Raw genomic sequence first — 15,606 nt, forward strand, 5'->3', positions numbered from 1 at the left:
CTGTGTCCAAAAAGGTATGTCTCACGCCATCATCTCTCACCAGGAGATGGGCAGCATGGTTCATCATCAGGCCTCTGGAATCATGGCTGGTCATCCCACTGATCAAAGACTGGAATCTTTCAAAGTGGTTCGGCTTTGGATATTATTGTTACTGTACAAATTGTCCTCCTGGTTTGTCTCACATCACTGTACCAGGTTTCTCTGAAACCACCCTCTTCATCATTTCTTACCGCCCAATAGAATTCCATCCTATTCACGTACCATAATTTGTTTAGTCATTTTCTTAGTTGATGGGTGCTTCTTTGGCTTCCAGTTCTTTGCCTCCATAAACAGAGCTTCTAGAAGTATTTTTGCACGTATTTTGTATATGTGTACATTCCTCTTCTTTCGGTCTCTTTAGGGTATAGGCTTAATAGTTGTTAAATGGAAGCCAAGTGTGACTGGCACCTGCCTCTGCAGGCCTCTGCAACAGTCTGATGTCCAGATTGTTTGTCTGAAATAATTCAATCAGCATTTATTAAATGCCTGCTATGTACCAGTCACTGTGCTAGGTTCTCAGTACAAAGAATGAAACAATGCCTACTGGGCAGTTACATTCTATCAATGGAGACAACAAAGACACATTTAAGTAAATACAGAATAAGTATGGAGAGAATGAATACAAAGTAGTGAAGTGTAAGGTAGTTAAGGTAAGGAAGAGGCAGCACTACCCCTGGAAGGGACCAGCAGAGTCTTCAAACAGAAGATGTTGAAGGTACAGAGAGATTCCATGAAGCAAAGGTGAAAAGAGGGTTCATTCCAGGTATGTGGGATGGCTAGTACAAAGGCCTGGAGATGGGAAGTGGAGTACTGAGTGTGAGGAATAGAGAAAGGAACAGACTATGAGAAGGGAAATAATAACATACAATCAGACTGCAAAGATGGGTTGGGGTCAAGTTGTTAAGGGCTTTAAAAGCTAAATAAGACTTTAGATCATTCTAGAGCAACTTGGAAGCTATTAGAATTTATTGAGTAAGGAAATAACATGGCCAGATCTGAGCTTTGAGAAAATCATTTTGGCACTTGACTGGAGGATGGATAGAATGGGAAGAGCCTTGAGGCAGGGAGAGCACTAAGGAAGCTGTTAATGAACTGGACAAGAGGCAGTGAGGATGCAAACCAAGATGGTGGCTGTGTGAGGAGGGAGAAGGAATCCAAGGCAAGAGATTATTGGAGACAGAAAAGATAAGATCTGGCAACTGATTTAGGTACAGGAGGTCAGGAAGAGTGAGGAAAAAAAAGATAAAATCAAGGTTCTGAATCTGAGAACATGGAAGATTGGTGATGCCTTTGGCAGAAATAGGGAACTTTGGAAAAGGAGAGGGTTTGGAGGGAAAGATAATGAGTTCACTGTTGGAAGCATCATCCAAGAATCAGTCTTCCTAAGTACAGCGGCTCATCACCAGAGGATTTGTGTCTTGGGACAAATATTTTAGCTATAGGAACTAGAGACATTTTTTGCACTCTAGGTAAATACCCCAAACCAGCACAAAGCATACCCTCATTTGTAGACTGAGGGAAGAGCGTGCCAGGGTAGGGGAAGAGTCGGCGGCTTCCTATTTGAACTATTTTCTTGAACTTGTAAATGCCCAAAAATGGCGACTGAGAGGGCATCAATAACCACCAATTTAAATAACTACTCTCCCATCTAAACAAGATCTTTATGAAGGTCATTGATTCATTCTTTGAGAACTCAAAAAGTAGGGAACAAGTTGGCTTTCACAAATGATATTCAACAAGGAATCACACCTTTGCCACCTCACAATTGACTGAAGGATCTACAAGATCCTATTGCATTTTGTTTGTTAATTATGGAAAAGCATTGGATTACTTAGGACAAAATTCTGCCTTACAGGCTCCTGTACAAGGTGTCTCCCATCCACACACCTAAATCATTCAAGAATGCTTGGAAGGCATAACAAGAGAAATAACCCTGTGGATTATTTTGATTACATCAAATTTAAAAGTTTTTGCACAAACAAAACCAATGCAGGTAAGATTAGAAGGGAAGCAAGAAACTGGGGAGCAGGGGGAATTTGCAGCAAGTTTCTATGATAAAGGCCTCATTTCTCAAATATATAGAGAACCAAGTCAAACTTATTAAAAAAAAACCAAGTCATTCTCAATCGATAAATGGTCACAGGATATTAAAGGGCAGTTTTCAGAAGAAACCAAAGCTATCTATAGTCATGTTAAAAGATTCTCTAAATCACTATTGATTAGAGAAATGCAAATTAAAACAACTCTGAGGTACCACCCCACACATCAGATTAACTAATATGACAAAAAAGGAAAATGACAAATGTTGGAAAAGGATATGGGAAAATTGTTAATGCATTGTTGATGGAGTTGTGAACTGATCCAACCATTCTGGAGAACAATTTGGAACTATGCCCAAAGGACAATGAAACTGTGCATACTCTTTGACTCAGCAATACCACCACTAGGTCAAGAGAGCAAAGAAAAAAGAAAAGGAGCTCTATGTACAAAAATATTTATAGCGGCTCTTTTTGTGGTAACAAAGAATTGGAAATTGAGGGGCTGCCCATCAATTGGAAAACATGGGGAAACATGGGAAAACATATGAACTGAAATGAGCAGAACCAGGAGAACATTGTACACAGTAACAGCAATATTGTACAACAATCAACTGTGAATGATTTAGCTATTTTCAGCAATACAAAGATCCAATACAATTCCAAAGGACTTATGATGAAAAATGCTATCCACCTCCAGAAAAAGAACTGATGGCATATGAATAAAGACTGAAGCATACTTTACTTTCTTTATTATTCTCATCTTTTTTTAGCCTGTTTTCTTTTGCAACATGGCTAATACGGAAATGTTTTGCATGACTACAACATGTATAACCTATATCAAATTGCTTGCCTTCTCAAGGAGGAGGGAAGGAAGGGAGAAAATTTCAAACTCAAAATTTTAAAAAAAGAATGTTAAAAATAACGTTTACATGAAATTCAGGAAAAAAAAATAAAATTAAATTAAAAAAGAGAAATAACTCTATTCCAATACCTGCCATCATAATATCAGTGAGGCATAAAATGGGGAGATGTAAATTAAGTAAAAGATTGATCTTTGTGATGGAAGACGTCCAATGTAGAGTACAGATAGGGAGGGGCTCCAGATGCTCCTGTTTGTGTATGGCATTGTACTGATTGCATCAAGCCCCACCCAAGACATTGAAGAACCATCTGAAAAGGATCTGTAAACATTCAAAGTTCAGCTTGACAATTCACACAGGACGTTATCAAATAGATGAAGAATGCCACGGCCCAGGTTTCAACATAAATCCAAATGAACACCTTATAGAGTTTGCCCAACAGTATGCATATCTTGGACAGATGGTAGAGATAGACAGTGACCTGGGTACAGAGCTGTGAAGGAGGAGCAACCCAGGTTGATTTCAGAAAATTAAAAATGCTCTTTTACTGACCTCACTAAAGTAGAAGTCCATCTTTTAAATATAAAACATTTTGGGGCGGCTAGGTGGCGCAGTGGGTAGAGCACCGGCCCTGGAGTCAGGAGGACCTGAGTTCAAATTTGACCTCAGACACATAACACTCACTAGCTGTGTGGCCCTGGGCAAGTCACTTAACCCCAACTGCCTAAAAATAAATACAAACATTTTATCACTGTTCAGAATAGAACCTGATGAGCATATCACCAGGGTATAACACCACAAATAACCAACCAGGAATCATAGAACAAGAATAAAGGATGTGCCCAGAGAATTTTAGGGGCTGGTCTTGGGCAAGGGATAACAGGAAGCTGGTCAGAACGCTCCTTTGGTATTCTCCCTAGATTGAGAAAAGGTAAGGAAAGCCTTCAGCATGGCAGCTTAAAATTTGGCAAAGATGTGGTTGACAGTCACAAAGGATGGGTGGGCATGGATTGGATTGATTATTGGAAGGAACTCCCAAATCAACTGGATCTCAGATTCATCTGAGCTTTCTTGCTAACAAGGTATGAAGTTTTGTTGTTTCTCTCTCACTGAAAGCCTGCAAGTGAGTCAGCCCTATGGAAATTTAGCACCCTGGGGCAAAGGCCATGTCACCCTGCCCTAGTTATAGCTTTGAGGAATTCATTGAACTGTTTACTAAGGTGTGGAAGAGTTGAAAGGTGGAAGAAATGAGTATTGAAATAAAAATCAATTACTCTCTCAATGCAATTTTACATTCATTTTCATTTCCTGGTCCCCTGTACTATTGGAGAACAGCTCGTTGGCGTCTTTCCCTTTCTTCTCTATCTCTTCCCCCCACCCCCAAATAAACCACTGCTGTATCTCCCTAGCTAAGGGGTGGGAAGGAACTCCAAAATGGAGGCCAGAAGGTCTTCTAAATGACCATTTTTGCTTTATTCTGCACTGAAGTGTCACCAGCTTCCCCTTCTCTACTCTACCCGATTCCTCTCCTGGGAGAGCAATTCTGAGCAGCTTCTAGTGGGGTGGATTGAATCCCTTCCTTCTCCCTTTCTTTTTTTAGGGTTGTCTCCCTAATAGGAAGCAGAGAAATTGAATGCCATCCCAGCCAGGATTTTGGGTCCCTGGGGAGCTACCAAAGTGAGTCTATATTCTGAATTTCCCCACTCACACTCTACCTCAGGCCAACTATTTTAACCTCAGAAAGGAAGCAATAGGATTCAGTAGAAAAGAAGGTGGACTTTGGAGCCAGAGGCCCTGGGTTCCAGTCCTGACTCTTGTACTTACCACCTGTGGGACCTTGGGTAAGTCACCTTGATCTCTTTGGGGTTCAGTTTTTCCTTCTGTCAAAAGAAGGGTTAGAATTTCAAAGACAGTAGAGAGAACACTGGATTTGGAGTAAAAGAAAGTGGGTTCAGATCGCAGCTTTACATTTTATCACCTGTGTGTTCTTGGGCAAATCACATCATTTGTCTGGGCTTCAGTTTCCTCAATTGCAAAATGAGGGGGTTAGAGAAGATGATGCCTAATGCCCTTCCCAAGTAAACCTAGGATTCTCTAAGACAGAGCTGTCAAACTTGCAGGAACCAAATTGGGAAATATTTAACAAAATAAATAAAAATACAATAGAACATAGATAATGTTAATATGTGGCTCTCTGACTCAATATGTGGCTGCAGGGATCCTTACTTATGGCTTAGCAGCCTGCCCTTCTATTTGAATCTGACGTCACAGCTGTAACATACCAGGAAAGAGTAGCTTTGGGTTGTCTCACTGGGACCTCCTCTCCTTGTTTCTCCTTTCCCTCCCTCCCCTGGAAGGAAAGCAGGGGGAAGGCTGCGATGTTGGGGGGAAGACTGTTGGCTGCGATGGGGGATGCCCAGGCTGTCCCAACCCATGCCATTCAGACTGGAGCTGAGTGTGGAGCTTGGCCCCGCCAGAGCAGAGGCTATAAATCACAGTCGTTATTTGGGGCTGCCTGGAGAGTCACTAATTACTTTAAAAGGGAAGGACAACTTCTCTCTCCCCCTCTCCACCACCCCTCCTCCTCCCAGACCAGCCGTGGGAGCCCAATAGGAAAAAAGCATCTTTATGATAGTGGATTGACATTTGATTCTCTTCAAATGACCTCTCTACCCACCAAAATGTTCTCCTGGATTTAAAAAAAAAGTCTCGCTTTCTAGCTCTCTAGATCCTGATTAAAGCCACGGCAGAGAGCTGCCTTCCTCCTGCTGCCTCCTGAGCCCACTTTCCTTCCTTCCCTGCTCCCACCCCCACCCCACTGAGATGAGGGGGTGTGCAGGTTCTAGTTTGGGGAAAGGAGATAAGGAAGAGGGAGGACGGGAAGCCAGCATCCAGCCTCAAAACGAGTTAGAAATGGGGAAGTGGGGAGGGGGCTGAAGAAGAAACTGGTGCAAATGCAGCATAATGGACTTGGGCTGGATGTGAAGGATAATTTCCTTAACTGTGAGGGCTGTTACACGCTGGAATGGAGAAAAGCAGACAGATGTCTCATCCAGATTGTTGTGGGTCCTGCTGTGGGCAAGGACCAGTCCTAGGTAGATGATTTTTTCAAATTCCCTGAAGACTCTGACTTGGGGGATAATAGCCCCATTCAAAGGACAATTTGAGCTCTCCCTGGATTTAAAGGGACGGTGGGACTTGAGGAGAAAGGATTCCAACCAAAAAGAAGTTTAATGCTTTCACATTAAATTTAAAAAACCAAAAGGGAGACATATAATGCAGGTTGCTTTATACAACTTAGGGATTCTGATAGCTTTTATGGGTGGCTAAGTGGCACAGTGGATAGAGCACAAGGCCTGGAATCAGAAGGACTTAAGTTCAAATTTGGCTTCAGACATTTTCTAGCTATATGACCCTGGGCAAGTCACTTAACTCTGGTTGCCTCAGTTCCCTCATCTGTAAAATGAGCTGAAGAAGGAAATGGCAAACCACTGCAGTGTCTTTGCCATGAAAACCCCAAATGGGGTCACAGAGAGCCAAACATGACCAAAAAGCAACACAACAAAATAGCTTTTAAATACTATATTTGCTAGAGAGAGAACATAAAATGAGCCTCTATGTGTGATTACAAGACACAGACCGTATCGCCAAGTTCACTTCTTCATACACCAGCCTCTGTTTCACCATTTTGTAAAACCTCAAAAGGGCAGGAGCTGGGCCCCCTCAGTAGAAGAAGTGAGGCATGGACTCTTTCACAGGTTGGGTCCTCATTGAGGGTTAGAGACTGAGGAAGGGAGAGGAAGGCAGATATGGAATTAGAGGACCTGGTCATGGCTCTGCCAGTGACTCACTGGGCGAGTCATCTCCCCTCAGTTTCTTCTTCTGTAAAATGTAGGAATTAGTCTAGAAAATCCCTAAGATCCGGTCTAGCTTTCACTCCCATTCTAAATCTCAGGAGAAAGAAGGAACCATAGGCAAAGAAATGTCTTTCTCCACACCTCAGGAGAATCATCCTTACACTATCCCATCGACTCTAAGCTATACAGCACTCCCAGAAGAATATTATTAATTTAATTTTAATTAAATTAAATTAATTAAATTTAATTAAATATTTTTTAAACGGGCCTTTGTTTCAGGGAGAAGTGAGCTGACTCATTTTTTTTAAGAAAACCAAACAATTTTCTGATGACCAACTCTTTTTTCTCTTGTTCAGTTTTTTGACCCAATTCATTCATCTGTAGAGTCTGTCCAAGAGATACACAATGATGGGCTAACTCTAAAGATTATCCATTCAACTGTATATCATTATCAAGGGGGCAATCGGCATTCTTAATCCACTTAATCACAGCTTGCCTCAGTTTCCTCATCTGTAAAATGGGGATAATAATAGCACCTCCCTCCCAGGGTTATGAGGATCAAATGAAATATTTGTAAAGTGCTTACCACAGTGCCTGACACATAATATTCGCTATACAAATGTTAGCTTTCATCATCATCATTATTGTTCCATTTACACTCTGCATTGGACATCTGCCATGACGGTGGTAAACATTTCCACCAACATTCTCTTCCCTGTCCTGTTTCACATGGCCATAACAATAAGGGAATTGAACAAAGTTATCTTTTTTTTCCCCCAAAGTTATCTTTGTCATATCTTTCAAAGCTTCTTGTTTAATTTTTGATACATGCATGGGAGACAACTTGCTGAGAAGAAAGCCTTTAAGGTGCCATATTGCTTTGCCTAATCAAATGCTTTTTTAATAATCAACAAGCAAGCACAGTGGGAATCTTGCATTCTCTGCCCCTTTCAGTCAACTGTGTGACTTAAAGGATGGGGCCAGATGTGGATCATTATTTTCGAAAGACTGCCTGTACCCTTCTCAAAACTTCATCAAAGATTCCCATTATGAGTGGTCTATTCTCATAAAGCGTTTAGAGAGCTAAGAAAGTAGACATGGAGGCTGGCAGCTAGACATATTTTCACGGCTACTTTGTTTTACAATAATGCCCAAGATTTTTCTAAACCTTTGGTATCATTCACATTTACATACATATCTTGGGACCTGGCACCCAACATCCTCAAAACTGTGTCACCTCCAGCTCAGATTTCTATGCATACTTGGTCTAGTTCAGCTGTTCTTTCCACCTTTGTCTTCTTCGAGGCATATTGAGGACTATGACGGTAGAGCACCAACATGGTGACTTCACTATTGTTGATAGAGAAAAGGAATTTTTAATACAATTTTTTATAGAGCTTTTGCAGTTTTTACTTTTTTGTCTACCTTCCAGTTTCCTTATTGGGTCTCTTGTCAAACATTCTGGAAACTTTTCCCCTCTTTCATTGTTACTTTTTTAAAATTTTTATTTATTTTATTTTTAATTCATGAAATAAAACAAGCTTTCCCATAACATAGTAGAATAAAAACAGATGATTACACATGAAACTTCAAATCTATTATGTACAAGTTGCCTTTCTTTTTAAATACATAATAAAGTTATCATGTAAATTTCTTTTTTTCTCCTCTCCCAAGATAGCTACCATTAAACACTAATATGTATATGTGTGTGTGTATATATACATATATATGTATATGTATATATATACATATGTATATATACACATATATGTATATGTATGTATATGTATGTATATGTATATATATGTATATATATACATATATATACATATATGTATATGTAAAATCATTCTAAATATACTTCAATTTTTCAGTTCTTTCTCTGGATACAGATAGCATGTTCCTTCATATGTCCTTTGTAGTTGTTTTGGGTATTCATAATAGTCAAAATGACTGAGTTGCTCAAAGTTGTTCTTAAAAAATATTGCTGTTATGAAAAAATGATCTAAATCACTATTGATTAGAGAAATGCAAACTAAAACAACATTAAGATGTCATTTTATACCTATCAGATTGGCTAAAATGATAGAAGGGGAAAGTGACAAATGGAGGGGATGTGGAAAAATTGGCACACTAATTCATTGTTGGTGGATCTGTGAGCTATCTAACCATTTTGGAGAGCAATCTGGAATTATGCCCAAATTGTTATTAAACTGCCTAAACCCTTTGACCCAGCAATACCACTACTTGGTCTGTTTTCAAGGTAATTAAGGGAAAAAGGAAAGAATCTATATGTTCTAAAATGTTTATGCCAGCTGTCTTTGTGGTGGCAAAAAACTGGAAATTGCAGGGATGCCCATCAGGAGAATGGCTGAATAAGTTGTGGTATATGATTGTGATGGAATACTACTATGCTATAAGAAAAGATGAACTCAATGATTTTAGAAAAACATGGAAGGAATTGAACAAAATAATGAAGAGCAAAATGAGCAGAAGCAAGAGAACACTGTATACAGTAATAGAAATATTGTTTTAAGAACTATATGGTGGAAACACAATCAGGATAACACAAGATTTAGCAGCTTCTACATTAAAAAGACCGCAGGGCACGGAATATAATATTCCAGAGCGCAAAGGAGATAGGATTACCTACCCAGCAAAACTGAGTATAATCCTTCAGGGGAAAAAATGGTCATTCAGTGAAATAGAGGACTTTCAAGCATTCCCTAATGAAAAGAATGGAGCTGAATAGAAAATTTGACTTTCAAATACAGGACTCAAGTGGAACGTGAAGAGGTAAACAGGAAAGAGAAATCATAAGAGACTTATTAAGATTGAACTGTTTACATTCCTGCATGGAAAGATGATATTTATAACTCATGAGACCTTTGTCAGTATTAGGGTAGTTGGAGGAAAAAAATTATATGTATGTATAGATAGATAGATAGATGGCACAGGGTGAGCTGAAGATTAAGGGGTCATATCTAGAGAATAAAATTAAGGGATGAGAGAGGATTATACTCGGAGAAGAAAAGAGAGGTAGAATGGGGTAAATTATCTCACAAAAAAAAACAAAAAGAAAAGTCTCTTACAGTGGAGGGGAAAAGGTGAGAGGGAATGAGTGAATCTTATTCTCATAGGATTTGGCTTAAGGAGGGAATAACATACACATTCAATTGGGTATGGAAATCTGTCTTACCCTACAGGAAAATAGGGGAGAAGGGGACAAGAGAGCAGGGGATGATAGAGAGGAGGGCAGATTGGGAAAGGGGTAATCAGAAGTAAATACTTCTGAGGAGGGACAGGGTCAAAAGAAAGAATAGAATAAATGGGAGGGCGATAGGATTAAGGGAAATAGAGTTAGTTTTTCACAACATGTCTACTGTGGAAGTGTTTTGCATAACTGCACATGTACAACCTATATTGAGTTGCTTGCCTTTTCAATGAGGGTGGGTGGAGGGAGGAAGAGAGAAAATTGAAACCTAAAGTTTTAAAAACATATGTTTTAAAAAAATGTTTTCACATGCTACTGGGAAATAAGAAATACAGGAAATGGGGTACAGAAGTCTATCCTGTCCTACAGGAAAATAGAAGGGGAAAGGGATAAGAAAAGGGGGGAGAGATAGAAGAGAGGACAGACTAGGGGAAGGGACATTCAGAATGCATGCCATCTTGGGGTGGGGGGAGGGGTGAGATGGAGTGAAAATTTGGAACTCAAAAACTTGTGGAAGTGAATGTTGAAAACTAAAAATAAATAAATTTATATAAAAAAAGAACTATATGGAACTATAAAGGACATATGAAGAAGTATGCTATCTGTATCTAGAGAAAGAATTGATAAATAGAAGTATGTATAAAATAATTTTACATATATATGTGTGTATATACATAATATCTATTTGGATCTAATGATAGCCATCTCTAAGGTTGGGAGGGAAAGAAAAAAGAAATTTACATGATAATTTTGTTGTATATTTGAAAGGAACAGCAAGCTGTGGATTTGTAGTTTCATGTGCGACCATCTATTTTATTGTACTATGTTATGGAAATGCTTGTTTTATTCCATAAATTAAAAATGAAATTTCAAACAATATTGCTGTTACTGTATACAATGTTCTCTTGGTTCTGCTAATTTCACTCTTCATTATTTCATGCAATTCCTTCCATGTTTTTCTAAAATCATCAACTCATCATTTCTGATAGCACAGTAGTATTCCATCATGATCAGGGTGTTGTGTGAGGTCATACTGCTCAAAAACATCCAATAACCACCTCTACGAAATCTTACAAATGACTGCGCATTCAACACTGACGTGACCTTTGTCATATCTTTCCATTTGGATGACATAGCTATTAGGTTCTTTTGGTTTCTTTGTTATAGAGATTGATTTTTATCAGTTCAATTTCTTTGGGAATAGTTATACTTTGTTCTTTTATCCATTCCCCATATTTCAGCATCAATTGCATGTTTAAACAAGTCACATTTGTTTTTAATTGAATTTTTGTCTACTAACAAAATTTTGTCTATTAACAGAAATCTATTTTCTCTCCCTCCCACCTCTCAATCTTTTGGAAAAAATTAAAACAAAGTTATTATAACAAATATGCATAGTCAAGCAAGACAAATTCACACTTCGGCCATGTCAAAAAATATAAGAAAAAATAAAGCATAAACATAAAATATAATAACAACAATGATGATAAATATAAAATAATAATATAAAATATTTTAAAACATGAGTATACCATTACATTCACATGCCATGATTTGTTTAGACATTTCTCCCATTGACGGGCAGCTTTTAGTTTCCAGTTCTTCACCACTACAAAAAGAACTGCTCAAAGTATTTTTGTAGATATATGCCCTTTTCTTCTTTCTTTGTTCTCTTTGGAGTATAGGCCTAGTAGTGGTATCATTTAAGGGGACATCTAAAAGGAGACATACAGTTTAGTGATTTTTGGGGGGGGGTTGTTTTTTTTTTGGGTTAGTCAATGGGGTTAAATGACTTGCCCAGGGTCACACAGCTAGTAAGTGTTATGTGTCTGAGGCCAGATTTGAACTCAGGTCCTCCTGAATCCAGGGCTGGTGCTCTATCCACTGCACCATCTAGCTGCCCCAATTTAGTGATTTTTTTTTTTTTGGAGCATAGGTCCAAATTGCTTTCCAGAATGGCTGGACCAATTCACAACTCCACCAACAGTGAATCAATGGGCCTTGATTTCCCTCAGCCTCACCAGCATGTTATTTTCCTTTTTTTTTTTTTCCAACTTTGTCAATTCACTTATTAGGTAGAGCCTCAGAATTGTTTTCATTTGCTTTTCTCTAATTAATATTCATATGAAGTATTTTCAAATTTGGCTACTGATAATTTTCATTTCTTCCTTTTGAAACTACCTCTTCATAGCTTTTTAAATAAATCATACTTGAGTTGCTTCTATTGTATGTCATATATTCTCATTTTCATGCTTTCCTCTAGTGTGGTATTGATTTTTCTCTACCAAATCAGCAGTCTGACTGTACCCAGAAACGGATTTGCAAATGTCACCCACATCAGTAACTAGTCATTTCCTGTGTATCAACATACAATCAATATCTTTTTTTATGATGTTATTTGGCATTCACCATGTCTAGCACCTACTAACTTTTAAAGAAGGCATTCATGAAACACAGGTGTGAGGCTCCTGTGTAGACCACAAGCCTTTCACCTCTCGTTTCTTGCCCCTAAACCATATTCGCCAATATATTTTTCACTATCCTTGTCTATAAACACCTTTTCATTGAAACCATTAGGTATTAAATTATATGTCGATTTAATTTGGACAGCCTATGGAATTCTTTATGGAATTTCTCTAACTTTTCATCCCCTACAACAGTTGTTAGTGCATAATTCAAAATAATTTTTATAACTCTAAGAAAATTAAATACAAATACTCATGAGTAATGCAATACAAGATGACCGAATAGCTCAGGAAATGATGGTTTTTGTTGCCTTTGAAAACAAGATTAAACTAACTCCACCAAATCTTTCACTGTATTTGTTCGACCACCAAAGACCTATGAGCCATCATACAGCTTGGTTGGAATTTCCTTTAATCCTCTGCTGTCTTTTCTTGTGAAAATCTTCCTGGCATATAATAAGCACTATATAATCATTATTAGTCATTGTATGATTATCTCATGATTAGGGAGACAAAGGCAATTAATGTTTGTAGATGGCCTAACAACTGACTTAACATTAATCTCTATTACATTTCATATTACTAGATTCCACCCAACATTCTAGCCTGCCTGCCAGGATTTTTTTTTTTTTGATCCTGACTCTGTCATAAAAAGTGCTGGCTGTTTCTCCAAGTTTTGCATCATCTTCAAATTTGATTGTCAGGTCATCTGAGTCATTGATAAAAATGTTACACGGCACAGACCCAAGCATGGCTCCCTGAGGCCTTCCTCCAGAGACTTCCATCCTCAGTGACACTGACCGATTAAGGACTTCTCTCCGGGTTTGGTCATTCAAACAGATCCGAGTGTTTTTTCCAGTAGGTAGGGATGGTACATTCTTTGTACTTGTATTCCAGTGTCTAGCACAATGCCTGGAAGACAAAAGGCACTTAAATTATTGACTGAATGCTCGTCTAGCCCAGTGGCTCTCAACATTTTCCAAAATGTTAACACCCTTCAATTTAAACAATCCTTTGGCAGAACCCTTATAGTAAAATCATCTAAAATTATTGCTTTTAGTGTATGTTAACAAACAATGAGATTTATTTGAAAAAAAAACCCACTACCCAACTCGGGGCGTTTCAAGGTCCCTTGCAGCACAATTTGGGAAACATCAGTCTAGCCATCTTTTTCCACAGGAATAGCGAGAGACTTTGTCAAATGCTTTGCTAAAACCTCGCTAAGTTAATATATTTACCCCATTCCCCTCACCTGCCAGGACTAGATGTGTGATTTCATTCCTATAGGGAATTCCCAAGGGAGAGGACTCCCTCTACCAATGAAGGGTGGTACCTTCTCTGAAACCTAGGGTTGTTATTGTTGTCGAGTGGTTTCAATTGTGTCTGACTCTTCATGACTCCATGAGGGGTTTTCTTGGAAAAGATGCTTGAGTAGTTTCCTATTTCCTTCTCCAACTTATTTGACAGATGAGGAAACTGAGGCCAGCAGGGTTAAGTAACTTGCCCAGAGTCACACAACTAGTAAGTGTCTGAGGCTGGATTTGAACTCAGGAAGGTGAATCTTCCAGTCTCCAGACCCTGCACTCTGTGCACGATAGCACCACCTAGCTGACCCAAGTCTAGAGTACTGAGAGGATAAGTGACCTGCTAAGGTTACACAGTCTATAAGGCTGTGAGCTGCTCCAGAGCAGAAGCTGTCTTTTGTCTTTCTTTATATTCCTATCGTTTAGCACAGTGGCTGGCACAGAGTAGGTGCTTAATAAATGCTTGTTTACTTGACAAGTCAGGGGCAAGACTTGAAACCAGATCTCCCTTGGCTTTGAGGCTAGCTCTTCATCCACTGCGCCATGATGTGTCACATCAGTCTAGTAACCTTGCTATAAAGGGAAATGGGGTTAGTCTAGCATAACCTGTTCTTGATAAGTCATGCTGCCCCTTTGAGATAGCGACTTCCTTTTCTTAAGGTGTCCACTAACAATCTCTTTACTACCATGTTCTAGACTATTGCCAAGCATTTAATTCCAGCTCCCTGACCTTAAAGATTCTATTCTTCTCGACCCCACTTTTTTTTTTTTTTGGAAAATCATAACACTTACCCTTCTCTGATCATATGGTGCTTCTCCCGTCCTCAACTATCTTTTAAAGACCACTGACAGTGGTACCACAATCACATTCACATCCACAACCACAATATTCAGGTAATCCAAATGAGCTTAGAGACCTGAACTCAAGTCAGTTAAGTCAACAGGCATTTATTAAGAGCCTGCTCTGTATCAGGCACTGTGCTAAGTGCTGGTGATACAAAGAAAAAACAAAAAAAATATCCAAAACCTCAAACCCAGCTCCTGCTATCAGGGAGCTCACAGATAGCATGCAAACAACTATATCCAAACAAGATACAGACAGGATTAATTGTAGATTATTTGGAGGGAAGGCACTCCAATTAAGGGGGGTCGGGAAAGGCTTCTTGCATAAGGTAGGAATTTAGCTTGGACTTGAAGAAAGCCAGAAAAGTCAGGAGATGGAAACAAAGAGGGAATAAATTCCAGGCACGGAGAACATCCAGAGAAAATGTCCAGAATCAGGAGATGGAGCCCCAAGGTCTCTCTTCCTTTCTCTCTACTTCTATATGGTATCCATTTCCCATTAGCTATTTCTATCCTTCCCTTTCCAGTCCACATATCGTCCTCTTTGGCAGAGAGAAAGGAAGCCAAGTGTTGAGTGGCTCAGTCCTTTCTCCATCAGTTCTTATAACTATCCAAGCTTGAAAACAATTTTTGGTTGTCCTTGGACGATGATGGACCAATTCTAAGAATTATCCATTCAAGTTTATATCATAGTTTAGGCAATAGGTGTTCTTCGGCCACTTGGTTTTTTCCTGTGTAGATCCTTAGGATTTCCAGCCTCTGTTCTTTTGGAGGTTTATACCACAGACATTTTGCGTAAAGGACATGGCCACAAATTCATCCCCCATCATTTCTACTTGTCTTATTTGTCACTCACATTGATCATGTTAGACAATCCCTCCTTGCCCTCCTCACTGGAATCTTAGTGCCTTTAGAATTTCATTCTTTTTTAAAATTAATATATTTTTCCAATTACATGTCAAGACAATTTTAATATCTGCTTTTC

General features: G+C 38.9%; 1 protein-coding gene across 1 annotated transcript in view; it reads right to left on the minus strand.

The window, feature by feature from the left end:
• Positions 1-10,794: 10,794 nt before the first annotated feature.
• CFAP20 (cilia and flagella associated protein 20) overlaps positions 10,795-15,606 on the minus strand; it is a 38,754-nt gene continuing 33,942 nt past the window's right edge. The window contains exon 6 of the mRNA XM_020963708.2: positions 10,795-13,386. Within this exon, the coding sequence (XP_020819367.1) occupies positions 13,375-13,386 (12 nt within the window). The 3' untranslated portion in view covers positions 10,795-13,374. The remainder of the gene's footprint in view (positions 13,387-15,606) is intronic.

The sequence above is a fragment of the Phascolarctos cinereus genome, unplaced genomic scaffold, assembly GCF_003287225.1.
Source record: "Phascolarctos cinereus isolate Bilbo 61053 unplaced genomic scaffold, phaCin_HiC Scaffold_2;HRSCAF=192, whole genome shotgun sequence".
Taxonomy (NCBI): Eukaryota; Metazoa; Chordata; class Mammalia; order Diprotodontia; family Phascolarctidae; genus Phascolarctos; species Phascolarctos cinereus.